Source organism: Electrophorus electricus, chromosome 8 (genome assembly GCF_041902795.1).
Source record: "Electrophorus electricus isolate QZ-2024a chromosome 8, ASM4190279v1, whole genome shotgun sequence".
Classification (NCBI taxonomy): domain Eukaryota; kingdom Metazoa; phylum Chordata; class Actinopteri; order Gymnotiformes; family Gymnotidae; genus Electrophorus; species Electrophorus electricus.
The window spans coordinates 1,363,487-1,384,769 of NC_137504.1; the positions used below are offsets into that span (position 1 = coordinate 1,363,487).

A 21,283-nucleotide genomic window follows, 5' to 3' on the forward strand; every position below is an offset into this window, starting at 1 on the left:
AATCATTTAGGCTAATACGTACTGCAGATTTGATTCTACTTCTCAGGTGGTTTTACAAACAATTATTGTTACCTATGTGTGACATTTTGATCCGCCAAGCTTGGTATGGTATGCCATGTTCAGGTTTTCTGTAAACATGAGTTTCTCAATACAAAGAACGGGGAATTACATTCTTGATACGTTACCTTACAAGAATGACAAAAATGAACTAGATAAGTTAAGCTCAAAGCGTTATCCTTACGGAATGATGACGCATCCATATTTAAATTTAATAAGGTGCTTTAAAGATAAAAGTCTCATAGGATTCCACCATTATTGCATTATTAAGGCCTTTATTTTGAAAGATGTCATTAAATCTAAATGCATGCGTTTATTCATCATTATGAAAGGACAAAGGTGGAATAATGTTTTAACACACATACGTACAATATCCAAACATGTTTTCTTTTGTTAACTGCTCATCACTGTAGATCAATGCCACAAATCTCCGTGCGCATCTTTCTGGTGACGTTGCTCCTAAAATCGTCTATTAAGAGTCTGAGATGTGGTGTTATGTCTAGAGTAAGATGAATCAGCAAAAAGGCATTTATTGCATAACTGCCGCTGGGGAAAAAAATTATTTGTGTTAATAACCAGGTTCCTATCAGGGAAAGTAAATGTACTTTTTAATTATTCAACTGTCTATCCAAAAGCCTTGTTTCTGAAGAACTCTCAATAAGGGAAATTTTAGATGTGCTATAGGTATGGAATTTGAAAGTAGCTGGCACAAGATACAGGTTTGGTGCTATTTACCAGATGGCCATCAGACAAAAGGTATCTCAACAGTCAAGATAGAAGCAGAAGGCTGAAGAACAGTTTCTACCCCCATGGTACTTCAATGTGCAACTGTGTGTCGTTAATTTTGTGCTAAAAATGTTTGAGAGAAGATAACTGTTTTCAATAGGGATAACTACACTTTAAGAGGACAAACCACTCTGCATTCATTCAAAACTTTAAAACCCTTACGTGCTCATGAGCTACATTTCTGGTCTGTTGTTCTGACCACTTGTTTACTAATTCAATGAGCGATGATTGGTGGAAATACAAGGGCCCACAATTCTCTTATTAATGTGACCATATTGCATATATCTGAGTCTCTTCACCTTGCTAACTAACTGGCTAAATTACTAGTCATAACTACTGATTACTACACCTTGAAAGTGAATCATCAAATCAAATGGTGGGTAATCTATTAGTTAGAGATGGTGGGTAATCTATTGACTAGATATGGTGGGTAATCTGTTGGCTGGATATCGTAGGTAATCTATTAGTTAGATATTGTCTTTTGAAGACAGACTTTACGTGAAAAGATTCAGATTATACACACTGACTGATAGGCTACTTTTCTGTCTGAATATTTCAAAGACCCTACTCTTGGGCTAACTTTAACTTTTCATAACATAAACTGTGAATATGTGAGTTGAGTTCTACGCTGTTGCCATGTTTCTGAGAAAAACAATACATAATCAATAAAGTAACTAAAATATTTGAAATGTACTACGTTGAGCTATTCTGCTTTGTCCTCAAAATATAGCTAACAAATGTGGAGGAAGTAGTGGTCGTTTCCAGCATTCCCTGCCCTTTGTCCTAGGACCAATTTACTGTACTTCAGAGTATCGTTAATCCCGTGCCTGAACTTTAATAATAAGTGCTGTATACTTAATACTCTGGTGACCATGTGGATAGGGTTTTATTATCTTTGTATTGATTCTTCTGATTTGTTGTATTTACTGTATTGATTCTTGTTTTATTGTCTTTGTATTGATTCTTCTGAGTTGTTGTATTTACTGTATTGATTCTTCTGTTTTATTGTCTTTGTATTGATTCTTATGATTTGTTGTATTTACTGTATTGATTCTTCTGTTTTATTTCTGTGTTGATTCCTCTGTTTTATTGTCTTTGTATTGATTCTTCTGATCTTCCTTGTTTACCTTGAACTGTTTCAAGCACGGTCATCTTTTCCAATGAACTGTTTATTCTCTTAATGTGTCCAAAATAAAGTTTCAGTGTTCTATGGGCTTTGAGTAGAGAGTTTTAGTTACGTCACCAAGCCAATTGTTTGTTGTTATTTAACTGTGTTTTCTTAACTGAATCCTAGGGTGTCCACGATATTAATTATTGAGTATTGATTAACTGAATCTTAGGGTGTCCACGATATTAATTATTGATTAACTGAATCCTAGGGTGTCCATGATATTGATATTGATTAACTGAATCCTAGGGTGTCCACGATATTAATTATTGAGTATTGATTAACTGAATCTTAGGGTGTCCACGATATTAATTATTGATTAACTGAATCCTAGGGTGTCCATGATATTGATATTGATTAACTGAATCCTAGGGTGTCCACGATATTGAGTATTGATTAACTGAATCCTAGGGTGTCCAGGATATTGATATTGATTAACTGAATCTTAGGGTGTCCAGGATATTGAGTATTGATTAACTGAATCCTAGAGTGTCCACGATATTGAGTATTGATTAACTGAATCCTAGGGTGTCCACGATATTGAGTATTGACTAACTTAATCCTAGGGTGTCCACGATATTGAGTATTGATTAACTGAATCCTAGTGTGTCACCGATATTGATTATTGACTAACTTAATCCTAGGGTGTCCACGATATTGATTATTGATTAACTGAATCCTAGGGTGTCCAAGATACTTAGTATTGATATTGATTAACTGAATCCTAGGGTGTTCATGATATTGAGTATTGATATTGATTGTATGAATCCTAGGGTGTCCAGGATATTGAGTATTGATATTGATTAACTGAATCCTATTCACAAAGCTTCTTAAAGAAACAGTGCTAATGGGAGATCAGATCCCTTTGTTATTTACTGACAGCAACTGATCCTAGATCAGCACTGTTACCTGGAAGGTTTAAAATACAAACAACAGAATATATGTGAAACGGAGTTTTTAATTTCAGAAAAACCTCTTTTTAGCGTTGTAGAGTACGCCTATACCTGTCCAAAGAGAATTGTGTTAAAAGGTTGGCATATGGCCTTCTGTGCACATGACAAATATACTTGAAACGTGAAACACTTAATCAAGACTGAACCAAGATCAGATCATGCAGAATAACTAAGTGATAAGGTTTTGTACAGACACGCCATTAAAATAAGTGGCTTAGTTACAAACACGACAGATCCCGGACAGCCTATAGGAGACAAGTACAGGGCATCGTCCGACCAATCAGACACGGTGGAAGGATCACCGCTTTTAAAAGGGGCACATTTGAAACTAAACACGCCACATGCACGAGCGTAGTCCCTGGTAACGCATCAGTTGGGTGCTAAGCGAACTAGCGGTTTATAAATGTCAGCTTTTAGTAAAACATATAGGTTTTAAGTTTTTAGGTCTTATACCTACGACTGAGCGACTGGTGGTCTAACACAGCTAGTAGCTAGCTTGCTAGCTAGAAGTTATTTTTCAATCTTTCTCGAGTCTTCGACGCTTTTCCGTTATTGGTGAAGCCAGCGCGATAACATTGTGAGTGCTCGGTAACTTGAAGTTATTTTCAAAATTGAGCAATATATTAAAAGCATGCTTACGGTGACCTTCTAAAAGTATTATCTAGCGTTAGCTAGCCATCGTTAGTTAACTAGGTTGGCTAGCTAGTTTATCTTACCTAGCTGCCTTCCTAGCTACCGTTAGCTAACCTACATTACCCAGCGAGCTAGTGGCTAACTAGTTAAGTAGTTGCGAATTTAACTAAAGTTAAAATGTTTAAGGTTAATCTTGCCTGGATGTAACGTTAACGTAGTGTAGTAGCTGGCTAACTAACTAGGCGTCTGCTCTTTTAGCAAGTTTAGCTAACCGGAGCAGTTGCGCTGGGCTTTAGCTTGCTAACCTAGTTATGTCAGCAGCGATAGCCTCGGTTAGCTAAATTGAAAATGGAAAAACGTAGATGGCTGGCTGAGCGTTTTGCCGCTTTCCTCATACTCGTCGTATTATGTCTGCGTTTAGGGTATGGACCCTGCTGCTAGAATCAGATCAGCAAAAGACCGGATTGTTCCAAAGCCCGACAGTGAAAAGGTAAACTAACATTTCTGTCTTCTAATCACGTCGTTACAAAACGTCATACTACGCAGACACTTACCTGCTGTGTTAGTACTTTCCTTTATTCAGATGTTATAAAGACCAAGGCCTTTCCTAATGTTTAGGATTTCTCCATTAGTCTGTCACAAGATGATTGATCTCAGACAACTCAATCAAGCCATCTGTTTATCTCCTCAAAGCATGTATTTTAAGGTTGTAAAGACAGGTCTCTCTCCCACCTCCACCAGGGGGTAATCGATGGACCAAAAAGGGTTCCAGTCTCACACAGTTGCCCTAAGACTGCACCAGTGCCAAATCACACGCATGTTCTAAGCGTGTCACAGGGGCCACAGCGTGTCCAGAGACCACGGAGTCAACCGAAGCCCGCAGTTTGTGGCTCTGCGGTGAAAAATGTTGCAGATCAGAACGTCAACCCTGCTCAGACTCCGCCTCTGTCCCAGGCTCCGCCCAAGTCACAACCACCGTGCCAGCCTAAAGCTGGTGATGTGTCTGAGCCTGTGAGAACTGTTGAACCCAGGAAACAGGAGAGACCTGACCGTAAGCACATGTCTGACATGCATGCATAGTGTGTACTTCTCTTTACATTTTGTAACTTGTTAATCCGTGTTTTTTTTTTTTCTTTTAGAGAAATCACCTATTAGAACCAACACATCCAGTGCTGAAAAGTAAGTACTTTAAACAGCGTGTTCTCTTAAAACCACAAGAAGGGAGAAAAATATTAGACATGACAGGTCCTTGAAAGGCCTCAGACCATGCTTCTGCCAATTGCTGGTGCGCACATCGAAGGCGAGAGAGCACCACAGCTCCACTGCTTGATCGAATGTGCATTGTCCAATTATTTTTACCCCTTTACCCTTTGTTTACCTTGACTGTGCCTCAGAAAACCCTGGAGCTTGGACAACTTTGATATTGGCCGAGCGCTGGGGAAAGGGAAGTTTGGGAGTGTGTACCTGGCCCGGGAGCGCCAGACCAAGTTCATCCTGGCTCTGAAGGTGCTGTTTAAAAAGCAGCTGGAGAAAGCTGGTGTGGAACACCAGCTGAGGAGAGAGGTGGAGATCCAGTCTCATCTCAGGTGAGCTGTCTGCATAGTCACCTTTACTGCTCAGCTTGTGTGGTGAAGATGATGTATTTTATGGTTCTATGGTCAATGTGTGGAACTTTAACATTTTAATTTAATGTTTGTTTTCTTGGACTTGTTTAAATTGAGCTGTATATTGCAGGTTAAAGGGAGATCACACAGTCTCTGGCACAAACTATAGCTTGTTAGAAAATGTGACAGAGCTAAAGTTCCTCTGACCACAACTGTGACGGCTAAAGCCAGTAGTTATTTGACGATCTTGGTATGCCTGCCTGTCCACGCCCCCTCATGCCCTTTGACCTCCCACATCAGGCACCCCAACATCCTGCGTTTGTATGGCTACTTCCACGACTCTGCACGCGTTTACCTCATCCTGGAGTTCGCTCCAAGGGGCGAGCTGTACGGGGAGCTCCAGCGCTGTGGGAAGTTTGATGACCAGCGCAGTGCCACGGTGAGCTCGCTCGTCATTTCGTTGCTTGGCCTGTTACAAAAACCAGTTAAACTAAGGGTGTGCTTGGTTGCCTAGGTACCAGGAACTGGGGGTCTGAAGAAGCTGGTTTTCTGTTAGGTGTAAAGGTGCTTTTGGTTAAGCAGTGGCTAGTTCAGTAACACGCGTGCTGTGATTTTCCCTTTGTCGTTAAGACTTTGTGAAGGTGATCTGTAATATCACAAGATGTTGAGTGTTGGTGATTCAATATATGCAAGCCAGACAGCAATGAAGTTGGTTTACATCTGCTAGTGAGGTAGGGCTTAAAAGCTTGCTTAAAAGTTTCACCACTATAAAATACCCATTTATATTGTCTTTGGGAAGTTTATTCCTAGTCAAAATAAATGTTGCTTGTGAAACTTTTAAAATTTGTCTGAAACAAGTGAACATTGATGGTCGCAGAGTGTTTATAAAGTATGTTTGAGTGTAGTAGTATTTATGTAATTTACATTTCATTTTATTAAGTTTGTTACAAAAAGATTTGCTTAACAAACAGTGGTAGCTCAGTGGTTAAGGTACTTGTCCACTGCTGAGTTGTTGCCACTGTTGGGCCCCTAAACAAGGCCCTTAACCCCAACATTGCTCATGTCAGTCATAATTGTAAGTCGCTTTGGATAAAAGCATCAGCTAAATGCTGTACAATATATTCTTGTGGCCATGACAAACTGCAGTAAACTCATGTCGGGAGCAATTAATCTGGCGGCCAGTGAAGCTCTGAGAATGGCGTTTGACAGGAATCGAAGGCAAAAAGATCCCAAAGTCACTAGGAACTGTGGGGCTGCACTAGAGGCCTGACCGAGTATCACCAGTGTGTGAATGCTGTGGCTCACAGCCTCAGACGGTCACAGAAGCTTCTGAACATGAATGTTAAGATTACCTTGTGCAGTTCTGTATGGTACCCTGGTCTGTTATGCAGTTAGTCTAATGTAAAGCCAGAATAGAATGTCCCTGTTTTGTTTTGTCTTTTTCAAAGCCTGATGCAGCCGGCTAATGGTGATGAGTTTGTGTTTTTCCTGACGGATGGTTTGCGGTGGCTTGTTTGCAGTATATCATGGAGTTGGCTGATGCCCTCTACTACTGCCACTCGAAGAAGGTGATCCACAGAGACATTAAACCAGAGAACCTGTTACTGGGGTCCAACGGAGAGCTGAAGATCGCTGACTTTGGGTGGTCTGTCCACACGCCTTCCTCCCGGTATGGCTCTTATTCAGTATTGGTGCACAAGGTTTCCCTAGAAACAGGATGCGTTTGTACAGAGGCCCTTCGTCAGCTGTGCAAAATGCTTCATATACATGCATGCCTAAATGATTTTTCGGCTGGTTTTACTGACAGGCGATCGACTTTGTGTGGTACCCTGGACTACCTTCCCCCAGAGATGATTGAGGGCAAGACCCATGATGAGAAGGTTGATCTCTGGAGTCTTGGGGTACTCTGCTATGAGTTTCTGGTTGGGCGTCCTCCCTTCGAAACGAAGAACCACGAAGAAACTTACCGCAAGATCTCTAGGGTACGTGTGTGGCAGGGGTAGACGGGGTGGTTTGTGGTAAAAGGTCCATGGGTGGCAGGGGTAGATGGTCCTTTGTGATCTTTGAACATGAGCAGATCTGATTGCCTGCTGTGTATGCCCTTCCTCTGCCCATCCTCAGTGAATACACAGACCCCATCACTTCTTGTAAACAGTTTCAAGCTTTATCTGAACTGAATTGAGTGCATTGCATCTGAGAGGTCATCTCCATGTCTTGCTGTGCCAACTCCCACATCTCTCATTGCGGTCGGACTGCTGGTCCTGCCCCTCTCCTAAACGGAAGATTAAACCATGCTTTTCCTTTCATATTTGTATATTTGGGGAAAATGCTACTAAATGGTGGTTTTTTTTGTTTTTTTTTTTAAAAAAGCTTGACCAAAACATTGTACTGGGCAAAAATGGCACCAAAGGCCTTCAGGACTGTTACATGCATATAACGCTTACCCCCCCTCCCCTTCCAGCTGGTGTCTGCTTCATTCAGTGTTGAGATGACCAGTGCTTTGTGCTGGCTTGGAAAATGTTTGAGCTGTCTGTTCACCCTGGCGCAGGTGGAGTTCACCTACCCTGCCCACGTGAGCGAGGGAAGCCGTGACCTGATCGGCAGACTGCTGAAACACAACCCCATGCACCGGCTCCCCATCCACGGAGTCCTGATGCACCCTTGGGTCGTGGAGAACTCCATCAAGACGCCTACCACGTTTACACCAGCCGCCAAGGTTGGACAGTGAAGAGGAGCTCGTTTTGCTGGTTGGGATGGTGACTGGTGGATGAAGTTGAAACCCTGTGGATTATTGATGTTTGGAAGAGAAGCAACAGGAACCCTGAGCAAGACTTCCTTCTAACCAGACACTGGGCAGGACCACGTGTGTTTTGTCATCTTGACTCTTGTGCCACTTTCCTGTCTTATCTATCTCCTGTAAATATTTATCTGTTCAGAATTATGAGATGATCTACCTGTTATTACTTGAAACAATAAATGGATTTTTATATGTCGCTGAAATTGTTTGCGGAAACAATGATGCATCTTGACTGTTGCCAGTTTTAGCATTTTGATAAGTACTCGGTGTTCTTTCCCTGGATGAGTGCAAAATGTGTCCATTTGAGACAGGTGCTTTTACCACAACTGTTTGGGTTTTGTGTTTCTGGGCTTTAGTTCATTGAACTCACACTTAATAGGATCTTGGTGAATAAAAGAATGCTAATGTCCACTTTTTGCTGTAGATGTTTTGGCTAAGTCATTTCTGTGTGTAATGGGGATGTAATTGATCTTTTAGAAAGGGCTGGTTTTGTGTACTGTGTGAAACACTATCTACCTGTGCATTGGTCCCAAACCAAGCAATACTGGTCCATATTGGTTAGTTTGTCATGCTTCTGCTTCACCTCCCCCTAGCAAATTTATGCCAAACACTGTTACAGGTGGAAGATGAATTAGGTGTGACTTGAAAAGATGGCAACCCTGCTCCCCTGTAGCTGCAAAGCTAGATCCAACTGTGCTTGTAACGTAGTGGGTTAACATACTGGAAAGTAGGTCCTTTGCATGTTGGTGAAAGTTTTTTATTTATTTTTATTGGGTTGTATGTCTCATGTCCACATTCATTGTGTGTGTCTTATGTTCGGTGTGAGTGCACTGAATAATACTGATAAGCTCATACATTTTTAAGTGTTACCATTACAATAGAAGGTGGTGAGAATATGTCTGTCTACCACATGTTAAACAATGGAGGCTCTTAGCAGTAGTATAGTATCACCTATGTTATAGGTTTACTCAAATTTAATGCTTGGGCCCTGATAATTGTATTCCATTCTCATCTCTAGCCTCATTGATTGGTGTGAACCACTGAATCATCATTGGCTGCATCTCTGATAGTCAGTCTGTCACATTAACGTTCATATCACTGGCTGACAGAAGTGATGCATGTACTGTGGCTTCTTCTATGCTGTCAGGGGTTCCCACCCCTGTATGTTCCTGCCCTTCCTCATTACTGGACATCTCATTGTTTGGTGCTGTAAAGGTTTCCAAGTCACTTGCCTCTTCAGCTTGGTCCAGCTCTGGCCTGGGCGTGTGCTGTGCTGAAGCAGTGGTTATTACACGATCTGAAATGTAAAAAAAACAACTTGTAAATAAGTTTCCAACAAACACCACTAGGAATCAAGCCTAGAGCCTTTGTATCACATATTTATCAGTTAACATATATATGTGCTCTGTGGGAATTGGAGCCTTGACTTTGGTATTAGTCACTTTGCTTTACCTGTGCAACCAGGTCAACTTTCGGAGTCTAGAATATTATTGTTACTGTTCAGTCATCATTTTAAGTGCATGCATAAGTCACAGTGATTAAAGTCACCTGTGTTTTCTGGAATGTGATTGACAGCTTCAAGGTCCTCCTCTTCTGGTGATGTTCCATTCCTGTTCTCAGATGCACAAGAGGGGTGAGGTTTGAGCTCAGCAGTATACCACTCCGCTGGTTCGCATTCGAGCTCCTTTGAGTCACTCTCATCCTCTGCCCATTCACGTTCTTCCACCTCTATTTCTTCTCTCTCCTTTTTGAGGTAGTCCATTATCTGGTCTGTTTCAGACGCTGTCTCCTGGGTTTCATCCCCTGCAGGTACACCTAAGCCCATAGGAGTGATGGTGTCTGCAGTATCTAGGCTACTATTTGAGGAACATACTGGATATTTTTCCTTGTCTGAGATAGCAATTGATGGATCGATGGAAGTTTCCAAAATAGCTTCAGCCATGTTTTCTGTAAAGTCTCCAGGCAGGGACTGTTCTGGGTGACGTGAAATGGATAGCTCGGACTCTACCTCTTTGGTAGGTAAAGTATTGTGGAAATCTGGACTTAAATGAGTTGAATCGTAATCCATGTTTGATGTTTTTGCATTTTCATTACAACCTCCAGATGGGGTGGATTGGTCATTAGAATCACAAGTCCAAATTCCACATCCTTGACAAGACAGAGCATCGGATGTGTCTGAGCCAGTGTCAGGTGATGCTTGGATATCTGGAAGACTGTCAGGACTGGTGTATGACTGCAAAATCGTGCCAGGACAGACTCTGCACAGCTCTGCCTCCAAAGCCCAAACTTCTTCAGTCTCCTTTCTCTCTTCTGACACGTTCCTCATCCAGTCTTCCCCTCCAGGTGGTCTAAGCTGGCCATCCTGCTGTCCAGATTCACTCTGTTCCAGTCGGTCATCACCACTATACTCACTGGGCTTTGCTCCGTCCCTCTGTTGCTGTGTGGTCAGAACCTCCTGCTTAATATCTGGCTCTGCTCTGTTCTCGTCTCCGTTGAGTTCTGGTTCTGACATTCCATGGCTTTCTGCTTCTCTCTCCATGTTTCTGCGCCTCTTCTGTTCTTCCCTGCCCCTCCCACGGTGGTCTCCCATCCCGTCGTCCGCCTCTTCCCCTTCCTCTGCCTGTCTGTCTTCATCCACACCCGTCTCGCTCTTTTGCTCACTGAGCTTGGCTTTCTTCATCTCGACGCTCATTTTCCCCATTCCAGCAGCCTCACTCTTGCTCTTCTTCCGCCCCATCACCTCCCCTCCCAGCTCAGACTCCCTGCACACACCTCCTAGCCTGCCTTCGTCCTGCTTTCCCTTCTTTGAAGGCCATTTGTCAGGCCCGTCCTCCTCTCTCCGGATCCTCTCTTGATCACCGCTTTTCATGTTCTTGCCCATGTCCTCCCTTTCCCCTACCTGTGTGTCTAAATCTCCTTCTGTTTCTGTCTCACTCTTGCTACCTGGCCCATGCTGATCATACTCTCCCACCTCTCTGTTCGTCTTTTCTGTTGCTTCCTGTCTTTTTTCTTCTTTTACTTCTCCTTTTTCTACTTCCTCGCCTGTGCCTTCATCCCTCTCTCCTACCTCCTTGCGCTCAACCTCCTCCACTTTATTATCCATCTTTCGCTCTCTCTCTACCGCCTCTTCATCCCTCTGCTTGTCCGCTTCATTTTCCTCTCCTCTTTTCTCATCTGTTGCTTCCTCTTTCCTCTTATCTTCAGCATCCTCCTCTTCCTCTAAAGCAGATGTAACAGAGGTCTGAGCAGTGACCCATGGGTCCAGGACTCCCTCTTTTCTCCATCTTTCTTCCTCATCTCTCTCTCCACCCCTTTCATCTCTCTCTCCCACCTCCTTGCTCTTGACCTCCTCCACTTCATTTTCTCTCCTTTCTGTCTCTATCTCTTCTGTTATCCCTCCATCCTTCCCCTCTCTCACTCCTCCCTCTGCCTCCTCTTCACTTGTCACTTCATCCTCCCCATCCTCCTCCTCTCTCTCTCCTACCTCATCTTCCTCTAGGGTGGATATGATGGAGACCTGAGCACTGAGCTCTCTCACTGGCTCCAGGTCTCTCAGGGTCTGGCAGGGTGCCGACAGTGCTGGGAGGGGCCGCAAAGGAGCCTGGGGGACAGGTGGAGCACAGGGCATCGTGGGCAGGCAGGTGTGGCCATCGGTGGAGGTGTGGCCTACTGTGGAGGTTTGTCCATCTTTGGAGCTGCAGCCATCTTTGGAGGTTTGTCCATCTTTGGAGCTGCAGCCATCTGTGGAGGTTTGTCCATCTTTGGAGGTGTGGCCATCTGTGGACGTGGGAGACACTGTAGACAGGCTCCATGAAGGTGAGATTGAGGAAAGCGGCCTGATATTAATGTGGGCTTGAGGTCTGGATGTCTGTCTGTCAGGTTGGGGAATGGGCGGAGGTGGACCTGGATGGTGACCAGGGCTCAGAGGGACATGTGGGGCAGTAGGGGGGTGTGGACGTGGCAGTATTTCATGCTCTGATTGGTCCGAGCAGTGAATGTCCATTTCGAAATATGCAGTAGGCTGGGGTAAGGGTGGGTAAAAGGTTAGGCTTTCCACTACTGCTGTTAAAGAGAGTTGTGTATGAATGGAGGTAGGAGATGGAGATACGTCTAAGGTGGGAGCAGCTGTAGATCTCTCTGGCTGTTGATGGACGGCTGATGATGACGACTGACGGAGATGAGAGTCACCCTTAGGAATCTGGATATTGGCAGATACCACTGTCTGACTGCAGGGGGGTGGAGGTGCTCGAAGGGTGGGAGATCTTCTTGTTGGACTTTGGAGAGAGGTAAACGGAGTTAAGACAGGGGAATCTACTGATGGTGAAGGAGATAATTCAGTTGGCATGTTGGGAAGGACCACTGTATGACTCCAGGGGGGTGGAGCTGACGGGAAGAAGGGAGAAACCACTTTTTGACGGCAAGGGGAGGTGGTGGTGGCAGAGGCTGACATGTTGAAAAGGAAGGCATCTGTCAGACTACTGTGGGACTTCCTGTAGGAACCCCTGGCTGTAAAGAGTAAAAAAGAAGAATTGCTTACGGTTTGCATTAATTTTATACCTCTTAATTTCTCTTTCTCCTCTCTGGTCTTCTCACCTGTGAGTGGGCTGACGGGGGGAGATTTGGGGTTGGCTGCAGCAGCTGAGGACTGCGACAGTTGTCTGAAGAACTCTCTGGGGTTGCTTCTACGCTGAGACGCCAGTGCTGCTGCCTCCTGCAGGCCAAAAGGAGTATTACACCACACCATTGCTCGTGTTCAGTTTCTCCAGCCTCACAATCAAGACCGCATAAAACAGCATTTGGTCCTGATGGCATCTGAAACGGGAAGACCTTCAAATCATGGTCACTTGCCCGTGCTGCGGGCTGGCCTGTGTGAGGATGCAGGGTAAAATTTCCAGAGGATGAGGTAGAGAATGAGGTAGAAGATGAGGTAGAGGATGAGGTGTAGGATGAGGTGGGTGGATTGCTCCACTATAAATATCTTACTCTCAGAGTCTTCACAGAGCAGTGAAGAGTGAAAGTCTAAATTCTGAGATGAATCACTCTTTCGTAGTTGGATCGTTAACACATTTGTCATGGAATTACAAATTCCAGCGCACTGAATACAGTCTTAAATTTGGACTGCATTATACCACACAGGTGAAACTCCTGCAGGGTTTGGTTAGTATGGCTGCTAAAGCAGATATCCCAGCTGAACTCACAGATGCTTTCTCTACAGATTCAGAGTGTGTATGGCGAGCTCTCATCGCTTCCTGCTCATACTCCCTCTGTTGCTGGGCCTGCCAGATACACACACACACACACACACATATCCACTTATACATATAAGAACTGATCTTAACACTCACACACACACACACATATCCACTTATACATATAAGAACTGATCTTAACACACTCACACACACACACACACACACACACACACACACACACACACACACACACACACACACACACACACACACATATCCACTTATACATATAAGAACTGATCTTAACACACTCACACACACACACATACATATAAGAACTGATCTTAACACACACACACACACACACACACACACACATATCCACTTATACATATAAGAACTGATCTTAACACACACACACACACTCACACACACACACACATATAAGAACTGATCTTAACACACTCACACACACACACACATATAAGAACTGATCTTAACACACTCACACACACACACACACATATAAGAACTGATCTTAACACACTCACACACACACACACACACACACACACACACACATGTAAGAACTGATCTTAACACACTCTTACCCATTTCAGTTGCTCCCGTTTGTATCTCTCTGCTTCTGCCTGTGCCTGTAATCTCCTGAAGGCAGAATATTTCTGCCTACAATTAATCTGGATTCTGAACTATTCACATAATCCTACAGAATATCACATATTAGATCAGAGACATCAGAGGAGTGTCAGACCTCTGCTCCTGGATCTTCTTCTCTTGTTCTTTCATTCTTTTCTCCCTCCGTTCTGCCTCCCTCCGTTCTTGCTCCAGTCTCGCTCGCTCTCTCTGTCTCCTGTCCTCTACGGCCCTTCTGCGCTCTTCCTCTTTCCTCTCCTCTTCCTCTCTCTTTGAGATACACACAACCACTTTCAGTGTGAATCCCAGCAGAGGGCTACTGTGTGTTTGTTTGGGAAAACTGGACTCAGAGACATTCCAATTACAGCTGAGAGTCCAAGACAGAGATTTATACACAGCACAACACCTACTTCGGAACACATCTGGTTTTAGTCGATATGTAATGGGAATTCAATGGGGATTCAGTGGGAATGGCTGTATCCTCACCTCTGCTTGTGCCCAGAACCTCTCTCTGTGGGTCTGGAGGATCTCTGCTGAAGCGATGGTCCTCTTGTAGTTAGTGCCCTGTAACAGAAGGACGTGGTTTGTTTGTATGACTAAAATAGTTTTAAAATAGTTTTTTAACTATGGATGCCAAACTAATGTTACTAGGATAAGCAAATGTACAAGGGTTATAGCACTTTGACTCTTTGAGCTGGGCCTCAATGAAAATGTTCCTACTTGAGAATGTATCATACCGCCCCCTTGTGGTTCAAGTACTTAACCACAGGAGTCTCACCACAAGCTCCTCTCCGGCATCCTGTCGAGAAATAGGTGGTCTTGCTCTAACATTGTCCATCAGTCGTGTGACCTTACAGGCCACCATACAAATCCTCTCTTCCGTAACCTCTTCCAGGGAACGGGCAGGAAGAAATATGTGCACTTCCTGCAAAAGAGGAAGTAAGAACAAAAGAGAGAAAGAAAGAGAAAATATATGTGAGCGAGATGTGCAGATTTTGTGGCTCTGTAAATGTGTGTATCAATACTACATTTATTCACTTATGTATATACAAAACCTTTAGCTTTAATTCACACTGCTAGTGCATCAGATATAACGGATCTTTGCCGTTTACTATCTGATCGTGAACACATCCATTTGCTTCCAGGTAGATGTGTCTCAAGTGTGTACATAAACATCTGATCTTTTTTAAATCAAGTTTGAGCCAGCTTTGTTCTGAGATGAAACACATATCCTATCTGTGCCTGTGATAGCGCATTGAAAACTTCCAGAGCAGAATTCATGTTTTATTTTTTAACCTCACTCTTCATACCACTGACACATCTCTGTGTCCAGTAGCTGCTATGACACACACCTTTCTACTTCCTGACCTTTGCTCCCAATCCTCAACAGCTGATCAGTTCATCTTTGCTTGTACTATTTTATTTAATCGAAACATTTAACAGACACTTCGATCCAGAGCAACTTACAATTTCAAGCATGTTAGGCAAACATGGCGTTACGAGTCTTGCCTGTAGAGCACACGTGCCGGATGGGGTTTGTGCCTCAGTCCTCCACAGGGGCAGAGGCATTGACACCCACTACACTATACCACCTGTTAGCTCACATAGGGGCTGTATGTGACTTTATTGTTTTTACAAATGGGAGCACGCTGGTCTGTGCTCAAACCGATGACAGATACACATAACTTAAAAATATGAACATTAAAATTTAAAAACGTACAAAATACAAACATTAGCCTAATAAAGACTAAGGACTGGGTGTAAACACTGAGAATGAAGACATGCAGTGTGAATGTAGTGTTAATACCCTGAGATTGAAGACATGTAATGTGAATGTAGTGTTAATACTCTGAGAATGAAGACATGTAGTTTGAATGTAGTGCTAATACTATGAGAATGAAGACGTAGCATGAATTTAGTGTTGATACTCTGAAAATGAAGACTTGTAGTGTGAATGTAGTGTTAATACTCTGAGAATGAAGATGTAGTATGAATGTAGAGTTAATACTCAGAGCATTTCAGCACTTTCATTTGGTGTGTGTTGGGTTTCACCTTAAAGAAAGCTCTGATAGCAGGTACATGAGTTGCACATTCAGCTCTGCGATAGTCATCCACTCCTTCTCCCACCTGTCACACACACACAAGTATGCCAGTGAGTGTCACGAATGGCCACCCTGCTGACGTCCTTGTTTCTGTGTTTCCTGGTTGTTCCATTCCATGGTTTTGTTTTCTCCTTCCCTCGTTTCTGGTCTTGTTAAGTTCAGGTATTTAAACCCTGTCTTGATGGCTGTGTGTTGGCTGTTTACTGCGTGTGAATGAATGGATGTGAGTTTTGTACTCCTAGCTTTCGTGTGTGTTGGTCTCAGAGTTCTTCCTCGTATCGGTTATAGCCTGTTTTCCCTGTTTGCGTTCGTGGGTTTTGGTTGATCATGTATCCCCGTGCTCTCTGTGTTGGTAATGTGACTCTGGACTACTGATTTTGGATTTGCCCTTAACAAATCTCGCTCTTCTCCACACATGCATCCGCCTCCTCACCACTCACCGTTACAATATAATAATAATAATAATAATAATAATAATAATAATAATAATAATCATAATAATAATAATAATAACAAATCTCGCTCTTCTCCACACATGCATCCGCCTCCTCACCACTCACCGTTACAATATAATAATAATAATAATAATAATAATAATAACAAATCTCGCTCTTCTCCACACATGCATCCGCCTCCTCACCACTCACCGTTACAATATAATAATAATAATAATAATAATAATAATAATAATAATAACAAATCTCGCTCTTCTCCACACATGCATCCGCCTCCTCACCACTCACCGTTACAATATAATAATAATAATAATAATAATAATAATAATAACAAATCTCGCTCTTCTCCACACATGCATCCGCCTCCTCACCACTCACCGTTACAATATAATAATAATAATAATAATAATAATAATAATAATAATAAATCTCGCTCTTCTCCGCACGTGCATCCGCCTCCTCACCACTCACCGTTACAATATAATAATAATAATAATAATAATAATAATAATAATAATAAATCTCGCTCTTCTCCGCACGTGCATCCGCCTCCTCACCACTCACCGTTACAATATAATAATAATAATAATAATAATAATAATAATAATAAATCTCGCTCTTCTCCACACGTGCATCCGCCTCCTCACCACTCACCGTTACAATATAATAATAATAATAATAATAATAATAATAATATTAATAATAATAATAATAATAATAATAATAAATCTCGCTCTTCTCCACACATGCATCCGCCTCCTCACCACTCACCGTTACAATATAATAATAATAATAATAATAATAATAATAATAATAATAATATTAATAATAATAATAATAATAATAATAAATCTCGCTCTTCTCCACACATGCATCCGCCTCCTCACCACTCACCGTTACAATGAGCTTGAACTGTAAAGACTCTATATGGTACCTGCTTTAAAACATTATATGAGAAATCAGATGGATGGATGGAAGAATGGATGGATAGATAGATGGTGTAACTTACCCAGATAATCATGACAATGTGGGACAGGGCGGGGCCTGGTTGCTCCACCCTGCAGAGTCCATAGAGAGGCCGCCTAGGGTGGAGTTTAGAGGCCAGCTCTAATACACCACCCACTGTAAGAGAATACAGATAAGCACACATGCATGCTCTCTCTCTCACACACACACACACACACACACATTGTATATGCAAACTTGGTATTTTCCTACCACCAGAATCTGACAATCTGAGTCGGTTTGTCACACCATCATAGGCAAACAGGGCCCTGTTAACAGAGGTATAAAGAAGCATTAACACAGAGAGATAGACAGCAAGTGAGATACATAACTTGTAACCTCTGAAAATGGTTTTCAGAGATGAACGTTTTAGAGTAACTCATAGTAACACGATAGCCTTAATTCAGGTAAGCCAACACTGTCCAGAGCACTGAGTAACACCACTGTGTAACGCCAAGATTCAACCTTCTAAAGGGTTGATCTAGATTACAAAGACCCCCCACCCAGACATTTAACTGACGTGCTGTCTGTCAGGCATGTAGTGCTTTGGCAGTGCTGATACCAGCTGTAAAACAGCTCAGATGTGTCACGTGGCATCAGATCAATTTGGAATAATCACATAACCATTTTCTCATCAGCTCTGTTTAACTACCAGAAAATACAATATACTGTCAAAGGTTTGTTAAGGTTATACATATTCAAATATGTTCCTGACACCTTTGTCTATGCTCTGTAACTGCTGTTCCATGTTGTTACTTGGCATGTTATACTTAATTAATAGTATAGTAACAGTAACCTGTAACAATGGTTATACAATGTAAAGTATTATATGGCCCCATTACATCACATTAGTAGATAGTTTTAAGAAAAGAGGTTAGGCTACTTGGTCTTATGTGCATATAATTGTACAGATTGATGTATGGATGGACGCATGTGAACAAGACTAAAATACCCCCTACACACACACACACACACACACACACACACACACACACATTGAAGGCAGACAGAAAGACCGGAAGCCCGTGGGAAGGTCTAGTCCAATTAAAGTGCACTGTTTACTCAGTACGCAGTGGCCCATTACCCCGAGACCGCCCAATCGTCAGCGCGTGACTCTAGACCGTATCTAAGCAAACCCAAGCGTCCCAACTCGGCACACGCGCATACCCTCCACCCCCGCGTGCTTCGGATACAGCACAGTCACACGCCGCGAGGACGAATTATCCCGTTTGGAACTCGTTTCCTGTCTCCTTCTCACGCGCTGCCCAAACAAGGGAAAAGCGTCCCCGCGCGCAATCCCCTTTCGGGGGTTTTTGTTGACATGCAGCGACATTGTTTTAAAATTGCGTTTCCGTCCTATACATCCTCTCTTATGAACGCGCTTTTTGCAGAAACGTGCCCCAGAATAACAGGAAGCGCCCAGACTAAGATGTGCTGAGATTCAGTGGGACCAGACTGGGTTTAGATGTGGTTAGATATGCAGCACACAGATCCACCAGTAGTGTAAAACACAAACAAAATGCGACTGTAGTTAAAATAATAAGGTCTCCATCTATTTGGCTGTCTAGGTATCTTAGCCTGTCTGGCACTTGCAAAAGCATTGATCAGAAACGTGCATTAATAAATTAGCCAATGTGCCCTACCGTGCACCAAGTATTTTGGTTAATAAAAAAAGTTAATAAAATAACATGAGGGAGCTTGAGCGCGCAGCAGAGTGGCGCAGCGGAAGCGTGCTGGGCCCATAACCCAGAGGTCGATGGATCGAAACCATCCTCTGCTAACGTTTTTCTCTCTGTCTGCTTCACACGTCTTCAGAAATTACGTTAATTGCTACACTTTCTGAAGTGTTAAGTACACAACCTAAAGATCAATTCGCTGTTCAAATATCCGGATATACACAGATTTATGAAAACGTGTCGAGAATAAGATTCATAAGTCTATGCGTTTCAGGAGAAAATTGTTTAGATATTTTTTTGTCATTTCTTTCATTCTGCCAAATTCAATAAAAAATTCTTATCTTTAATTTTTTTTTTTTCTTTTAGCCTTCCATATTCTACGTCTACCTGCTACCTAATAGTAAATACAAAAAAAGGAAGACGTCCCAGCTGTGATGTTTCCCGTACCAGTTGGTGGAGGACCGCGGGTTCAGTACATCCTCTTTCGCCGTCACCAGTGATAGAGTGTACGCGTCCAGATTCACATCCCTCGTGGATTTCATGGTGTTGTTGTATGCTGCTCCACTATCAAGGAAATATTTATTTTAATTAAAGGGGAAAAACGCTATAATGTGAGAGGCCAGTACTGAGGGAATAGTGGCATGTGCGACCACCACGCTCTTCCTGTGGTTAAATAGCAGGCATTTGTGAATTGTGTGTAAGGTCTCAGGAAGACGCCAACAAACTCATGAAACCACTCCTACTCATCCGGGAGCAAAACAGCGCTCAGCTCAGGACCCTCCACAGTGGAGACTTGTGATGCAGTGCTTAAGGGCGGTAGTCTAGCTGGATGTAATGTCTAGCCCATGTAATAACACAAGCCTTAGAAAATCCTGTTGGGATTAGTCCCTGGGACTTCTCTGAAACTGAGTATTTCCTTTTGTTTTGTTTTTAGCTTACTTTGTAATAGTAAATTAATTACAGCGTCCATCTAGAAATGTTCGGACAACATCACAAATATTGGCCTGTCGCAATCAACAAAGACGGATTTATCAGCCACTTCAAAGGAACCACTTTATTTCGTTTCAAATCGAAACGGTTCGTCTTGTAGCAGTACTCCCGTTCATACCCGTTTATACTCGTGAGGGAAAGCGCGGTTATTCACGCCTGTGGCCACCAGAGGTCGCCATTACCTCTGGGGCTTGCGATGGTTGTGAATCACACGCACTTGCTTCGTATCGCCTCACTACTGCGCTATATGACGCCTTCAAAAACTCCCAGTCTTTGTATAGCAAGCTTGCTTTATTTTCTCTGCTCTTTGGATGGTACATTGCTCTTGTTTTGTGCCACTTCTCCTCTGGCCCTGTTGGCTTCTATGATGAAAGTTTCCCTGCAAATGGACCCCAACACTGTGTCTGAGTTTGTTTCTTCACCGGATAACTGCTAGATCCATCTGACATGGTGATGACACATAGGCCAACAAAGGGCTTCACTTTCATACTTTCATTTTCTCCAGTCTGGTGCTTTATTATCTTTTTATTTATTTTATTTATTTATTTATTTTTTACAAATAAACTTTACACTTTGGAACAAGCTACCTGGCTAATAAAGCCCCAGCAAGAACCAGTCTATCATGTCCGAGCTTTATTTGTCGAGCTTGTAACAGCTGATTTATTTAGATCGACTAGTTCACATGCTATAGTTGAGGTCGTTATTATAATATTAAATGAAGTGGGTGTATGATGTGCTATAATTCATGTTGAGGTCGTTATTATAATATTTAATGAAGCGGGTGTATGATGTGCTATAATTCATGTTGAGGTCGTTATTATAATATTTAATGAAGCGGGTGTATGATGTGCTATAATTCATGTTGAGGTCGTTATTATAATATTTAATGAAGCGGGTGTATGATGTGCTATAATTCATGTTGAGGTCGTTATTATAATATTTAATGAAGCGGGTGTATGATGTGCTATAATTCATGTTGAGGTCGTTATTATAATATTAAATGAAGCGGGTGTATGATGTGCTATAATTCATGTTGAGGTCGTTATTATAATATTTAATGAAGCGGGTGTATGATGTGCTATAATTCATGTTGAGGTCGTTATTATAATATTTAATGAAGCGGGTGTATGATGTGCTATAATTCATGTTGAGGTCGTTATTATAATATTTAATGAAGCGGGTGTATGATGTGCTATAATTCATGTTGAGGT

The 21,283-nt window shown here is 42.4% G+C and overlaps 2 protein-coding genes and 1 non-coding gene across 6 annotated transcripts; 2 read left to right on the forward strand and 1 right to left on the reverse strand.

Moving 5' to 3' along the window:
- Positions 1-3,187: 3,187 nt before the first annotated feature.
- On the forward strand, positions 3,188-8,412 carry aurka (aurora kinase A). Its single transcript, XM_027021583.3, has 9 exons — positions 3,188-3,541; positions 4,019-4,087; positions 4,339-4,648; positions 4,737-4,776; positions 4,992-5,183; positions 5,502-5,640; positions 6,722-6,870; positions 7,009-7,183; positions 7,750-8,412. Exons 2-9 carry the CDS (start codon positions 4,022-4,024, stop codon positions 7,927-7,929), a joined length of 1,251 nt encoding a protein of 416 aa, XP_026877384.1. The 5' UTR covers positions 3,188-3,541; positions 4,019-4,021; the 3' UTR covers positions 7,930-8,412.
- Positions 8,413-8,656: 244 nt separating this feature from the next.
- On the reverse strand, positions 8,657-19,750 carry LOC113584560 (uncharacterized). Of its 4 annotated transcripts, XM_027021554.3 has the most exons (12): positions 19,530-19,750; positions 17,620-17,675; positions 17,411-17,523; positions 15,897-15,971; positions 14,623-14,769; positions 14,331-14,408; positions 13,963-14,114; positions 13,802-13,856; positions 13,197-13,274; positions 12,592-12,709; positions 9,547-12,504; positions 8,657-9,295 (listed from the first exon to the last, which is right to left on the reverse strand). In XM_027021554.3, exons 1-12 carry the CDS (start codon positions 19,622-19,624, stop codon positions 9,069-9,071), a joined length of 4,152 nt encoding a protein of 1,383 aa, XP_026877355.2. In that variant the 5' UTR covers positions 19,625-19,750; the 3' UTR covers positions 8,657-9,068. The 4 variants fall into 4 exon arrangements, with proteins under 4 accessions (XP_026877355.2, XP_081576074.1, XP_081576073.1 ...); XM_081719947.1 differs by having other exon boundaries at positions 8,658-9,295; positions 17,411-17,675; XM_081719948.1 differs by lacking the exon at positions 13,197-13,274 and having other exon boundaries at positions 17,411-17,675.
- On the forward strand, positions 19,115-19,186 carry trnam-cau (transfer RNA methionine (anticodon CAU)). The gene has a single exon. It is a non-coding gene; the product is annotated as a tRNA-Met (tRNA).
- Positions 19,751-21,283: the final 1,533 nt, after the last annotated feature.